Source organism: Opisthorchis viverrini (assembly GCF_000715545.1).
Source record: "Opisthorchis viverrini unplaced genomic scaffold opera_v5_554, whole genome shotgun sequence".
NCBI lineage: Eukaryota > Metazoa > Platyhelminthes > Trematoda > Opisthorchiida > Opisthorchiidae > Opisthorchis > Opisthorchis viverrini.
In genome coordinates, this window is record NW_008752212.1 from 82727 (window position 1) to 98858 (window position 16132).

The 16132-nt window shown below is 43.6% G+C and overlaps 1 protein-coding gene across 1 annotated transcript in view; it reads right to left on the reverse strand.

Annotated features, from left to right (window-relative positions):
- T265_15496 (hypothetical protein) overlaps nucleotides 1-16132 on the reverse strand; it is a gene marked incomplete at both ends in the record, with an annotated part of 49394 nt that overhangs the window by 27906 nt on the left and 5356 nt on the right. The window contains one exon of the mRNA XM_009178399.1: nucleotides 1972-2067. Within this exon, the coding sequence (XP_009176663.1) occupies nucleotides 1972-2067 (96 nt within the window). The remainder of the gene's footprint in view (nucleotides 1-1971; nucleotides 2068-16132) is intronic.

The window sequence follows — 16132 nt, forward strand, 5'->3', positions numbered from 1 at the left end:
ATCCGGCCATATGTGACAAACGTAAAAGGGACACATGCTGTTTTGGAAGAGATAAATATTACTGTAGTTTTTCCCTGTATTCCGCAAAATGGACGAATTGCACCACATTGCCTACACCGTGCGTTCTGGAAGAATAGTGTGCTCGTACACGTTTTACAACTCTGATGTGATATATCTGTAAACAGAGCATTGCATGATGGGCCATCTTCAGGATCACCTATTTTGTGAATTTTTCTTCCGGATATAATGCTTAGTACGAAGATATGTTTATTCAACAGAACGTTGTTATCAGAATCTGAATCGCCTTGAATAAAGCAACAAGTCATTTTCCCAGGTATTCATCCATAATGACTTGAATTTCGATGGACTTGAATGAGGGAAGATCACTCAATTTTGTAAGGATCAAAAGCCGGAGATGATGTTCAGTCAATCATGTGGAATTAACACGTGATTCGTTGACCAAAATTTCAATTGCGAAGCGGAAATTGAAGATGCCGGTAAGTGTGTAAACTTTCTAAACCGGAATGTGTTAGTTGCCTTTTGCACTCACGTATATAAAATGAGGTAAATTTTGAAGCACCTTTGAAAAAAAGTGCAGGTACGTCTACATCATGCTAAGCATCAAATCCTCGTACACAAACTTCGGGAATGTCTCCCCTCAGTTTTCACACTTGCATCATAAAACTGGGAACGTACATTCGGCAGAACCTGTTAAACGGCACTTTCAGGCACAATGTTCGTTCTGCCGGCAGCCATGTAGAAAACGTCACAAATATGTTGCATCACAGGTATTTATATTTGCATATCTGGGGTTTCTCGGGTAAACATGTCATGTCCAAAATCATGAGGCTGAATAGGGCTTAGTTTGCTGACCGTGATTTTTCAGGTCTAGTGTGTAAGGTAAGGTGCCACAGGTTTGGAATGGCTAAGGCTATCAAGCTACTTGGTATTCGAAAGAAATAAACGATTCACTGCGGCGCACTCCACTTGGTCTTACATTCAGCTTATATGGGCCACCGTCACTGCGCTCTACATGACTGAGTCCGTACACTCAGCTCATGGAAACCGGGCACATAGTAAGCACCCGCACGCATTTCCTTGTCATTTACACGATTCCCCATCCAATCGATATCAATTATTCAAGCAAATTCCTTATGATTGTCAACCACCGGTTCAAAGCCAAATGGGTAACCAATGGGCGCCAGATTTTTCCTTGTAGCACGACTAGACTACTAACGGCATTGGGGAAAACTTGCGGAGTTCTTTAGTCCGAAGATCCCTTGTGAGGCAAGAAAAATTGTTTCGCTTCAGGCGCTATATGGTTTCAAGTGGAACAACTCCTAAATCAGAAACAGCTTGTGCCCACGCCTTTGTTGTGCAAGGGCCTGATATGGAACAGACCTCAGATCTGAAATCAGATAAGCTGCGACTTTGACTCTTTCGAAAATCTTTCCGAGATAACTGGCTTTGTCGGAAAGCGTGGGAGGAACATCAACATTTTGCCACATGCATCACCATTCCGGGAAGATCAAGTGATGTGCGAGGTGCAAAGATGTGTTTTTCTATTTCCGAATCGCCTAATTCAATCGTAGCAGCAGGTAAGTTTTCATTTCATTAATCCCCAACCAACTGAAAATCACGTTATTTTGGCCCACATTTCTTACATGTCTAAGCAGTTTTTTCTGCAGTATGGCACAAATAGCTTGCTAATTTTTCGAATCTTTTGCAAATTGCGTTGAATCATCCTATCATAAATTTGAAACCAATTGCGAAGTAACACAAAAATATTTTGATCGTTCATTTGTGTGCACTCATGATAATAACCAGTCAAATATAATCACTTTTGGAGCCAAATGATCAACGCCTGAGCATGCAGCATTACTTGGTGAACAAGAGATCACTAGATTGTTGTTGCGCTGCAGCATCAATTCCGCTTTTACATCAACTTAGATCGATTGCGCTCATATTTACGTCTCTGGTGCTTTTCAATGAGATGCCCGACGGGCGCCTCCAAATCTCTAGGGTCAGCGGCCACATTTTTGGTATATTGTAGGGCTAAATCTGGACCTGATCAAGATTGAAATCAAAAGAAGATGATACCGATACCGTTTGACTAGACTGAATAACATTTTCAAAAATCATGCAATGTGCGAAATTCCTATAGATCCACGTAAACATATGGCAATTTCCTTCGTCCTAGGTGAACTGTAGTGCAAGGTTGTGAAACATCCACCAGCGGTATAGTGGCACTACTAATATTTGAATCTTTGCTCTCGATGAATTTCCAACAGAAACAAAATGTAGGCCGTTTGTAATCTCAAAAAAATCGCACGTTGCCTTACCGGGGGAATCTACCCGAAATCACAATTTCACACGCAGCTTGGGACAAGAGGCTGTCTGGTACCACGCATACATCACAGCCGAACATCGGTTTGGCCCGAGATCTCCGTCTTGCTCAGTATAACTGAGCGATGTACGAAAGTCAAGCGCATACGCAGCATGAAGCCAATGTAGTTATGTTGAAAATATGAAGGCGTTTTTACGAAGGAAGCGATGGCAGCTCAGGTAGCTTTGATAGTCGTTGGCTTGTTTGGTGAGCTGGGCGAATCGTGTACAAACGTTTCATCACCTGTGCGATATTGAGATTCGTAGGGGTGCACGGCGACAGGTTGGTGGTTGTGCTTGCAACGCATTGCAAGGAAGATTTTACTACTTGAAGAAGTCATGATTCAGCAATGAACAGTAGATATACAACTGCACATCATGCTTGGGTAAGCGTGAGTCGCGCGTTTTTCGCAATTGACTAATAATTACGTCAAAATTATGATATCAGACCACGAAAGATATTCCACATATTATGCCTTCCCCAGAAATTAGTTATTAGTTTGTGTGAAATGATTCCCGCGTACCACTGCCACCCGGTTATGGCGAGCACTTTGTGGCACCCATCCTATGCAACAAAATGATTTAAGTTGAACTTATGTCACTTTTGATGCTTATTTGGATTTTCCAACCCGCATTTCGTGGTGGATGATTTTTTTGCGGTCAGTTTCCTGTCTTCTGCGTATGTTTGCAAACAGTGGCGGATGAATTCAGTCAATGTGTGCCATTTTAGTCTGTTATCCACGGGTTGCTGTTGTAACTGTGTTGGTAACCTTTGTATACATTTGGAAACGGCTTATTTACCGAAATCGCCAGTAGCTAGTAATGTACGAAACAGCTTTCTTGAGCGAAAGGCACGTGTGCTGAAGAATGTGATTGCGAATACCAAATGCATTATTGTTCACACCAACCAGCCAAGTGTCGTTTTCCCCCAACCAAGAATGGGCCCATTTGGGTAATACTTGGCAAACCTTGGAAATCTCCATCGTCCATGTTGCACCGCCTCGTCCAGCATAATCTGTCGCATCTATTTCCGAAGCACCCAGTTATTCGATAGTTGTCGCATGGTTTTCAGGACCGTATTTCTAAACAACATACTTGAGGTTACCGGCTTATTTCCGCATGCCTCGGTAAGCCATAACTGTCAAAGCAAATGCATAGTAGCAGCGTTCATGCGTAAGATTAACTGCACTTTCGACGGGTATCACGATGGTCCACTTCGGTGGAATCATTTGTTTTAACGAAGCTCAAACGTTGCATCCGATAATACATATTGCATGAAAGTAGAAGGATCATGCCGATTTGCATTTTAAGGTCTGGGTGAACTTCCGACCTATTGTCGGAGCGCGTTCGGAAATTATATTCTGAATTGGAAATGTGAACGCACTCATTAAAGCAGCTGTTAAAGATCCAAGCCCCCAACTACATATCTACTGAGTACACCGTGGAATATTTAATAATGTGTGTGTCTGCTAATTGCTTATTTTGTCGCCGACTTTATTGTCCTAGTGTTTTTTACGGCGCGTTTGCTACGGAATCTGGCCAGCGCAACTTCAGCAGTTATCGTTTTCTGATTTGCTCGTTTATTTTTCCTGGGAGGACTAAACTTGCGTCCTATCGAGTTGCGAATATCTTCCCAAATACCATCCGCCATACAGACGCATTATTCGAAATTCGGTGTTCAAATATAATCCAGGGAAAATTCCTGGATATCACAGAAAACGTACTCACATTCCTAATATCTAAAGTTTGCACAAACGTGCAGACGGTCATCTTCTCAACTGTTCCCGATAATGAAGGTACCAGCGTTTGCTGTTAAGCGCACCGAACCCCATCTTAATTTAGTCGAGTTGTATAATTTCAAGAAAGCCAATGATGGCGGGAGCTAACCGGATTCTAATCACTTCTGTTGATCGACGTAATTTCGTGCATGATTTTATGAAGCACAGATTGACTCCATAAATTATTGCACCCTTTTCAAAGCCGCATTCGAGTGCTATTTTCGTTACTCATCGGGACGAAGCTTGTATTGAAATAATTATTTGCCGCATGCTCCTGGAATCCCTGTCACATTAGACAAGTGTACACAAGCGAATAACCTAACACATGGGTTTCGAAACACGCATGAGGCATGCGCAACCTGAACACCGGCAGGTTCAGCGAGGTGGGGTATTACTGAGATAACTTGTTTCTATTTCCACTGCACATCCGCGAACAACAGCAGGGGGTAAGTTTACAACATATCAATGTGAATATTTCCCACAAACAAACTTTCAGGTGGAATCCGCACGGGCAACATTCCAGATTTCATGGTTGCACTTTGGAATCCGCACTGAAAGCACTATAAAACTCTCACTTTTAGCCAACGAGTTGCAAAATGAAGACACGTTACAGCAACATTTATTGAGGGCTAAGTGGCCAGTAGAATTGAAAAACCGTCAGTTCTGCGTCTGCAAAATTCCCCGTGCAGAATATCCAGGCAAATGCCTCTGTTAGGCAGCTGGACAGCTCTGTGCACGAATAGCTGAGGAAAAACGATATGCGTGTTTCCATCCACGAAACCTTACAGAGTGAAACGGATGAGAACTCGATTCAATCACTGCAATCCACGCATCTATGTCAAAACATATGAACGGTTCATGAGATTTATGGACTTTTTAGCCTGCAAACGTCCGTGCGTATATATTGCCACCTTGCTTAGAGTGCAGCTACCTGCAATTTGAGTCAATGCGTTCAACAGGTTACACCGTTGGGCCAAATTAACGCCGACCGCAATCAGTGGGCCTAACCAACTTGACCAACTAACCTAACAGAATCCCCCGTGGTTCCAGGTTCTCGCTGTTAGAATCACGTTTTAAACGGCGTTCGGCATGTTTTGTAACGTAAGCACATTTTCGTCCGAGGTTGGAAACAACACGTCCGAGGTTATCATGCAACCAAATAGTTACATTGAAACTCCTCGAATTTTTTCGGAAGAATTTGACGAACTTTTATGTAACCCGCAAAGTAAACTTGGTGGCAGAGTCCTTCCACACGTTACCAGCCACTGATGTCTCATGCAAAAATTGTCCTATCTGTTTACTGACTTATTTGTGATAATTTGCTTGCGTACTAAGGTTCCGCGCAAATATTCCGGGATTTATTTGCCATCGTAGGTGCGCAACATAAACGGAAAGTCAACGGGAACTATAGAAATACACTTATGTTCTGAAATTCCAAGAGTTTGAGCTCTGCTATGCAGTCATAAGATTGAAATGGACGATTGTGGTCGGAGCCAACAGTAATAGCAAGCTGGTTTCTACAGCATTATAAATTTACGCCAACGAATATGCCAGATAGATGGTTATGCGTTAAATTCCTCATAAGTTCATGACCTAAGTCAAAGAGACTTTGTTTCAATTTTGGTGAGGTGATTCGTCCAGACGGTTATAGTGTAAATGACGATATCCTCCTGCTGTAAGTGACTCTAAAAGCTGGAATTCCGTTTACCCCGCCTACGATAGCGCGTTTTGGGTTAGATCGGTTGCCCATATCTGTCCTAGCATGATCGAACCAACGTATGCACTTCTTATATGTGATAAGATGTAATTCACAGTATAAAATAGCTTAGCGCTGATGAGAAGGGGTAAATTCAACCATGTTCTCTTTCTCTCCACAAAGCCTCTGTTTCTCAAGGTGAGAATTTTCTATTTCGGATTTCATCCTCAATTTACTCATACAAATGTCCATTTTGAGACGAACTTTTTGTTATTTCATATAGCTTTAAAAATAGCAGACGATCCTTGGGGAACTCGTAATGAAATTGGGCTATACTAGGTTACCTAGGAGCTGCCTTAAAGCTACAACGCACTGAGCGAACTTCCTCTGTACTTTTGTACGAACGCCAGCTACCAGCCCAGACATCATGAGTTATGGCCTATTGCTCTTTCATTTCGAAGGGCCAGTGCAAGTTGGAGGTGAGTCTGCAGCTATTCAAAAATGGTATAAAAACAGGCATGTTTACTTGAACTATAAACAACAGTTTCGTTATCAAACAACTCCCTCTGGAATCGGCATGCGATATTTAGGATGGTATAACAAATTCTCATTAAACATGTAAAATTCCCAGCATATCATATTTCTACGTATAAACCACGAGACACCAGTGAGACTCCAGAAGTTATTGTTTCCTTACATGCCCGTGTATTCCCCCAGGACGTTCAGACGTTGCTCCTGTCGAATGGCAAGCATCTTCCTGCATATCATCCACCATACAGACACATTATTTAAAGAGTGCTCCGAGCGCAATTTGTTGTCAGTATAATGCCGGATATCAGAGAAAAACTATCCAACCTCATAATAATCAACAGTTGCATGATTTTCAATGTAGGCACAACTGTGCGAAAGAACATTTGCTCAATGGTTGATGAAAATGCTTACGTATCTGAAAATTTAACCCACCGACTAGGTACGCAAGATAGCAAAGTTTGTTTTCATTGCACTTGGGGAAAATCATTCAAACAGTTCCGATAGTACAGGCCTACTACAGTCATGATTCAAGTCACATCTAGAATGGTTATGCGCTGAAGTCCCACAGATCAACACACTGCCAAACTCTAGCTAACGTAGTGATGATATTATCATCCCATCCATTTGGATTGGACTTACTGGCAACCTGAGCAGAAACATAAATCAGATTTCAAACCGCCTCATGGGCGGCACAAAAACAAGTGAAATTTGACTTAAATCAGAGTGCACTCACAATCGCAGATATAAACAAACTCAACCACGGCGGCCCATTTCGACAACCGATTGCGCATTAGGATGCATCGAACAGAAGTCACCGTGTGGACACAGGTGCCTCTGCATTTGACTAGTACTTGATTATTTGCACAAATCCTTCAGAAGGATCACTTACGACAACCGATAAATCGGATTATCTCAACATATTATACTCTGCTCTATTATGCCATTATTGGGAACGAAAGTTCGCAACCCTACATAGAGGTAGCGTTGCGTAAGTTGCCCATATAACACACGTGGCCGTGTTCAATAAATTTAACAACACAGCGGTACCCTAACGTTGGGGTTGGGCGAAACGTATTCCATGATTAACGCGTTTGTGTATGGAGCGGCAACACAATTAGGTGTTTCTCACCATCAGTGTATTACATAGAAGCACCTAAAGCTGCAACATTGCCGTGTTGGTTGGGCTTGAGTGCTGCAATGTTCTCGCGGTCCAATCTGGCTGGATCGTCGTTCCCCAAGGTGCCTGGAAATCCGAAGGTGATCGGCCAGACCAAGAGCAGCGCGAAACCGTACCACGAGTAATCGCACTACGAAACGGTCTGGGGGTAACGCCGTACTGTCCTCTGAGTCAGGAGTGTGACGGCATTAAGGTGCTTCCCCAGGCGACCAGCATATCTACGTTGATGGAAGCAGCGATGCTGGCTTACCCCGAGGAAGGATGTGTTAGATAAGGTCGGCCCCAAAACCCGCCCACTTCGATCGCAGAACGGTTCACCATGACCGCCGGCGCATTATTCAGTACAGTCGAAATACCTTTGAAAGCGAGGAGACCGCGCACAGCCGCATCAGGACTGAGACACTGATGCCTTTTTCTCTGTGGGTTCGGGTAAGCCTAACCCCACGCAGCCGAGCAGGTCAGACTTTTAAGTCGTTGTACCCAAAGAAAATCCTACACTATCTTACTGCCTCATTGGTAGACTCTTTTGTGTTAGAGGCTAGGATCAGGGTTCCCAAGTAAAACCGTACATTCTCCCTCTGCCTCGTGGGTCCCACATTTGATTCAAAGGCTAGGGTCAGGATCTCCGAAGTCAACCTCACGTTGTTTCACTGCCTGGTGGAAGAGACTTTTGAGGCTGGGGGCAGGATAATGGTCCTCGAAAAAAAATCACATCCTCCCACTTCCTTAGGGGTCAGGCTTTTGTGTCAGAGGCTCATGCTAGAGTACTTCAACCCAATCGTTTCTCGACCTGGGCAACCGGGAAGTATCATTTTCCCTCGCAGTTCGGCGTCCACCGATGCCCCTACCCAACACATTCCCACCGAACAAACAACCTCGCTGGGCCATTTGTCTGTCAGTCATTTGACTGAAGGGCCTCATAATCCTTGCTGCCTACAAAAAAATGAACAAAATAACACCTTTCCAAATACCCGAGACACTTTCTATATAGGAACCTTTGACTCCCGTACTCTATGTCAAATAGGCTAACTGGCAACACTTGGCAAAACGCTGCACTCCCATAGTAATGATGCTTGCTGTGTCTCCGAACATGCATGCAAGACTCCAGCAAATCAGAACACTAAGAGCGAAATCAGCTCTTTACCATTTTTCCTTCTGTGTGTCCGGTGACCCAAAAGTTGTGACCCGTGGAACATAAGGCGTGTGAGCTGCATTCGGCTCCATAACCGGATGCGCTTGCTGGATTATAACTTAGTGGACCGTGGTTTTTGCACGGTCCGGTTATCTAGTTATTGAAGCTCAATGCCCCGCGGTGTGAAAGCGGTGCGTTTGTCGTGTCGGCTTGTGCTCTCACGGATCGCAGTTCTGATGCGAAGAAGGATACTTCCTATCGAGAGCCATCCGGGCACAATCGTTGGGCAAGAACCCACATTTTGATCCTTGCAGCCGATTGTAATGCTCAACGCAGTGCGCAATGGCCCAGTTGGACCACGTGGCTAACAGCCACCGGTGGAGAGCAATAATTCAAGACTGACGTTCATTCTGGGGCACGCCACTAGATTTCGATCATGCCATGGTGTGCTCAGGACTCGAACTTCTCTTCCCTCCAGGCCTTCGCAAGTAAGTAAGAAGCTTGCCGATCCACCAAATTCGAAGAACTGCCATAGCTCAACTGTATCAATCTGAGCTAGCCACGCAACTCTCCACAGTGAAACAATACTGTAGTTGCAGTGTGCATCTGGAAGAAATGTGGCCAAATTTGAGAGAATCAACAAAGCCGCGTTTTGTGCTGTCTGCTCGACTTCTACAATTCGATAAGAAGACCACTGAATATCGTCGAGGTTGCTATCCATGACTGATGCCACGAAAGCCACACCATCGGCCGACGAATTCGACGGCGCATGCAAAACTCTCAAACCCCAAATACTGAAGGGTCTACGGAACAACCGACATCCAAATCTCGATGGATGGAGAAGGCTTTTGATACGAGAAAAAGCGGTGTACCTTATTAACTGATGCGATCGACTGGCCCTAGGAATCAACGGTTAGCGAAGCGGTACATGAAGAAGATTGCTCATTTATTCACTCGCAAATCGTCGGCTGGGAATGTAAGCCGAACACTTTGAAGAACAGTTAGGCTGGCCTCATGCAATACCGCCTGTGGAGAGGAAATTAATTACAAAATAGCCCTACTGAAGCGTGAGAATGTACCAGAACAAGACCATCTGCATCCAGCTCTATTCTTAGAAGAGAGCAAATCCCTGTGACCCATCTGATAAAGTTTATTGCTACGATATGGGGCGCAGAAAAAGTGTCTGCAGAATGGGGCATGTCGACAGTTATCCCGATCTTCAAAAATGGTACGCAGACGTTAAGTGAAAAACACCGTGGCATCAGCAGGCTACCTGGGACATCGAAGCTGCTCTCTGACCTTAACATTCGATGGTTGACTGAACACAGGGAAAGACAGATCCGTGTGCATCAAGGTGAATTCCGTGCAGCAGGAGTTGGCATCGATCATATCTTCACCCTACGACAGTTTCTCAAACAGCAGTGCTGCTTCCAGCAACCAACATTGGTTGTGTTTCGTGAACCGAAAGCTGCTTTCGGCTCTCTGGACCGTAGAGCACTATGGCGGTGTCTATGGAGCAAAGGTGTTCCCAATAAGTGCTTGACCCCCATTAAGGCGCTGTACGCCAACTCCCGCGGCCATTTAAAGGTCTACGGGATGCACATCAAGCGGCGTTCGACAGCACTGTCCACCTTCATTACTCAATTCAACGTCGTCATTGATACGACCATTGAAGTCTAACCAACTTCATGGATGGGCACTCCGAGACGACTTGCATCATTGGTAAGTAGCATTGTCAGACATGGCCCAGTAGCGCCCTCAATGGCGATTGTGCATCCAAGCTATTGCCTTCAATGCGTAGCTCCCCTTTCCATCACCCCACCTGACAGCACACCGAGAATGCTAGGTTTATGCACCGAAATATCATCCCCACGGCAACACGCAGCTACTTATTCCTCTATATAAATCATCGGTGACCGAAACTGTGGCAGCTACGACCACTGAACGACGAGTAAGCGGCCCTTACAGCAGAAAATGATGATGATACTGATGATGTGTGTTCCGTGTGTTCCTCATGGGAAGACCAAATTTACACCGTGTCAAATCACACACATCTACCTGCATATCGGCTCCCATGCAGACGAGCTACTCAAGTTTTGATGTGTAAACTCAACCTTACGGGAAATTCACAGCTCATTATTGCGCAATTGTGTAAATGCAGCTTTATAATGCGACCGGTAGCTCAAATCCCCTATGTTTGGCAGTGGTGTCAGCACATGTGTAGTGACCGTTTTTCGCTCATCATGAAACCGGTTACGAATCTCCGAACACCCAATTGCCGCTTGCACTGTAATTATGTACGAACACCAGGTACCAACCCAGATATCATGAATTATGGCTTATTACTCTTTCATTTTGAAGAACAAACAACAAAGAAAGGTGAGTCAATAGCTATCCAACCTGAGCATACAAACAAGAACGGTTATTTGAACTATAAACGAGAAGATCAGAAATCGTCTTATCAAGCGTATCTCCCTGAGATCAGCATGCTGCAAGCAGCGTGATATACTAAGTTGTTTTTACCATGTGTGTTCGCATAACATACAAGTTCACGGATTTTTTTTAATAAAAAAACTCCGCAGCATAGGCCTTATTCTTTTCACCAGTAGCTCTATAATTGTGCATTTGGCAGTGGGGATATCATATGCAATATTATCTTCATTCCCACCAACCCACCAACACCCGATTACCGGTTGCACAGTTATTATGTACAAACACCAGACCTCTAGTGTTATCATCTATTCTCTTTTAACTTTGAAGGACCGCAGATAAGAAAGTTGACTCAATAGCTATTCCAGATGAGTATACAATGGTTATTTGAACTATGAACGAGAATACCAGATGTCTAGTTATCAAGCAAATCCATGTGCAATCAGCATGTTAAATCAGCATGATACACCAAGTTGTTCGTTTCCATATGCGCATCGCAGAATATTGTCAGTATTTGTATTTCTTCGTATAACACACGTGTCTACGTAGTTCCAATACAAAATGGATGACAACACAACGGACACTGAGTAGCGCCACGCCTGTGTAAAAGTCACATTCACAGAGAGCACGTGTTGAACGATGAGGCGTCCCTAAGATAATTTTTGTCCTTGGATGCCCTATGCGGTCATTTTTGTCGAAGCTACCCATGTCGATACACATTAGAAGCACGACATCTTTGTTAAGTTGCTTTCAACGTCCAAACCATATCACGTAAAATGTATTAGCATTCTGGATCACGTACGTTCACATGAACAAAAACGCGAACTGTCATCTGCTGATACCGAATACTCACGGAGCGCACTTACCTAAAATTAGACAGTCAAAAGCGTGTTGTCCAACCATTGGATCTAATTGATCTGATTGCATTGATGTGTTCGGCAAGTCTATATGGGACAGGATATTTTCACGTAAAATTCCTGCTTGCGACGCTTGATATAAGATGAGAGATTTTGCCAACATAATTGTTAATAACACAGTAGCAATGAGCACTGCGCTGCACACTGCATTTAAAAGATGCCATTCTGTTAAACAAATAATAGTGAGAACCCGAAAAGGGAACCGTTTGTCCATTTGTAAAACGCTTATAGTATAGAAGTTACTGATAACTCATATTTCATCTTTGGAAGTTGAAATTGGCGTCCCTTCTGAATGACGATGATTGAAAGGGACATTCCCGCATACAAATACACTAATCACTGCTATTTATTGGATTTTATTCAGGACAAATCTCTAAGCCATCCCCTGCATATTTGTTAAATGGTGATATTCTCTAATGACACAAGTAGTTCTGTCCGCGTAGGTTTAGCACTGTTGACATCATATGTAGTCTGACAGTCCTTCGCTCATCTTCAAACTGGCTATCAACCTCCTAAAACACAATTACTGCTTGCAGTGTGATTGTGTACAAACGCCAGCTAGCAGCCAGACATCATGAGGTTCTGTAGGACCAAGAGGAAATGATAGTGAGTCAACAGCAATCTGACCATCAGTGTTTTCGGAGCATTACCGGAACTTAGTGAAACACCATATTACTATATGGAACATAAACCTGGCCGCCGCGCGTCGAGGACGTCAAAGGGCTTTCAGGGTTTGACCATCAATGTCTTCGAGGCATTACCCGAATCTGGTGGAAACACCGTATCAGCAATGCTGAACTTCGGTGAATGGTATTTTGGAGAAATAACTCACTCTGGATGGAAGAACTAATCACTTTGCATAGGTTGCGCTGGCATATCCAGCTGCTCCGTCGACCGACAGCCCGGAAGGGCCTGTTTCGCAGAACCACCCGAAAATAGGGAGAAAGCCACAGGTGGACAAACTATGGCTTGGCGGCGAGGTACGGAAGACATTACTCACATTACTCACTGGACATTACGGTCTTCTGGGATGGGCACCCCGATACGATCTACATCATTGGTAAGTAGCATTGTCAGACATGGCCCAGTAGCGCCCTCAATGGCGATTGTGCATCCAAGCTATTGCCTTCAATGCATAGCTCCCGTTTCCATCTCTCCACCTGACAGCACACCGAGAATGCTAGGTTTATGCATCGAAATATCATCTCCCGCGGCAATACGCAGCTACTTATTCCTCTATATAAATCATCGGTGACCGAAACTGTGGCAGCTACGACCACTGAACGACGAGTTGGCGGCCCTTACAGCAGAACATGATGATGATGCTGATGATGTTAATGAGTATAGCAGTGCAAATCAATTATCTTGTTAGAGTGCAGTTCTATTAGTCTCTCAACACGGTTATGGGCATCTTGTCGAATGATAGATTATAATAGCGCAAACAGCAGCGCATATATTTTCGACAGAAATCACATTTGGTACAGGATGTTCCACGTATTTGGCGCGCTCGAAACACTTAATATAAGGTAAGAGACTTGGCCAAGTGAACCTAGCAAAGTTTTTATTAGCGTAGTGGAATTGACATCACGCTGCACACTGCACTTGACAGATGTCATTCTACCAAATAAGCAATAGCAAAACTTCGAAAAGGAGCCGTTTCTCTATTTGTTAAACGCTTACGTTTAGGAAAATCCTGATAACGTCTACCTCATCCGAGGAAGTTGAAATTGGCGTTGCTTCGAAGATGACATAATTACAAAGAATTTTCCTGAAAACTAAGCGCCATTCATATACATTAATGAATGCTATTTATTGAATTTTAGTTCAGACAAATCTCCAAGCTATTCGCTGCAGAAATGTGCAGACCCTGTTTGTCTGCACTGATAGAAGTAGTTCTATCCGCGTGCGTTTGGCAGTGGTGACATTATACGNATTTAGGTAACCGGCTTATTTGCCGCATGCCCAAGCAATCCATAAATCTCGAAGCAAATGCTTAGTAGCAACGTGCATGTGTATCAATAACTGCATTTCGTTCGGGTATCACGATCGTGCACTTCAGGTGAGGCAATAAAGCTGTCCCGGATTAGCGGTGAATCATTGGTATCGGCTAAGCTCATACCCCCTATCCGATAAAACATATCGCATTCTAGTTAAGAGAACACGCCGATTTGGAGTTTAATGTTGGGGTGAACTTCCGAATAACTGGCCGAGCACGTCTGGAGATCAGATTCTGAAGTGGAAATGTGGACGGATTCTTTATGGCGATTGTTGAATATTCAACTACACAGCTACATATTAATTGATTTCAGCGTGGAATGTTAAATCCTGCACAGGGAAATGTGTCCGTTAAATGTTTTCTTGTCGGCAACTGTATTTGTCATGGTTTTTGTCACAGTGCGTTAAATGGTCCACGGCGTCTCCAGAAATTACCATTTTCCGATTCGCCCGTGTGTTCTTCATGCGAAGACCAAATTTACACCGTGTCAAATCANCATTATTCACATTCGCAGAAGCACGCGGTTGACTTGCTAAACATAAATTCTATGCTGAGATTTCTTATGGGACGGTGTGTTTTATGATGTGGAATTCATGGTAGATTAAATATCTTGTTAGGCTACTGCTTTATTAAGGACAATTTCTTTGAAATTTGCATAATTTTTTTGCCCGCTGAAGCTTCATATAAGCTTTATTTGCTAACCAATTGAGGACTGATTCTTGGGCGGACCATCTTTTTTTCCTACAGTGCCTTTATGCTGAGAAACAGTGAATCATTATCGCGAGGAATCATTCTTATGCGGAGCGCTCAATTTTCGCGCGGTCGATGGTAATAATCTGTACATTAGCCCGCTGCCAGGATTAGAAATTTAGCTGTCCATGTGCGTATTCTATTAAGCAATATGTTTACATATCTGAGAGGGACAAATTTTTCAATCTTGTCTCGCGCGCAAATTTTCGTGTTTACATCGGTGAATTAAAATTTATCGGGATAGATATGAAAAACAAATGCATTATGGTTTACGCCCGTGAGCGAAATGTTCCACGAACCAAGGAATTGTCGTAGCACTAGATCGCACCACAACCACAGACATACCATAGAACACGCTCGATTAATATTTCGGGTTCACTCGTGTTACAAAACCAAACAATTGGATGTTTGTGTGCCCTCAAACCAAAGAAAACTGCAGGTACCTGCAATTAGTATCACTCCGCTCAAGAGTTGTCACAATTTGGGCCAAAGTGACCGTGATCAGTACGCCTGAATTACTTCAGCTAACCGATTTAGGAGCTGAATTTATTTAACGAACATGATTTTTGGAAACCATTCGATCGTTACACACTACATGTATCTATTTAAACAATGAATGGCTTACGATTTTCGATTATCTCACTGAAGGCAACGGGTTTCCTATTTAATCAGGGGAATCATCACTATCGTGAACACAGGAAATGCATTCATTTATCCGACGAATGGCAGCAACGTGTGACCCGGGGATATCTGATAAGCATTGCTGATTATATGTGATCTCTAGTGACTGCCAGAATAGCTTTCATGAGCATAAGGCACGTTTGCTGGGGAAGTGAATATGAAAAACAAATGCATTATGGTTTACGCCCGTGAGCGAAATGTTCCACGAACCAAGGAATTGCTCCTTTAGGAAAGTTTGGTTAACTCCCGGTTCATGCATGTATTTTCGAAGAACCGAGGGATCCCATATTTGTCGCATCGTTTTCGGAGTAGTATTCGTAAGCGATAATGCCCAAGCATAAATCTCGAAGCAAATGCTTAGTAGCAACGTGCATGTGTATCAATAACTGCATTTCGTTCGGGTATCACGATCGTGCAGTGCACGTGAGGCAATAAAGCTGTCCCGGATTAGCGGTGAATCATTGGTATCGGCTAAGCTCATACCCCCTATCCGATAAACCGTATGGCATTCTAGTTAAGAGAACACGCCGATTTGGAGTTTAATGTTGGGGTGAACTTCCGAATAACTGGCCGAGCACGTCTGGAGATTAAATTCTGAAGTGGAAATGTGGACGGATTCTTTATGGCGATTGTTGAATATTCAACTACACAGCTACATA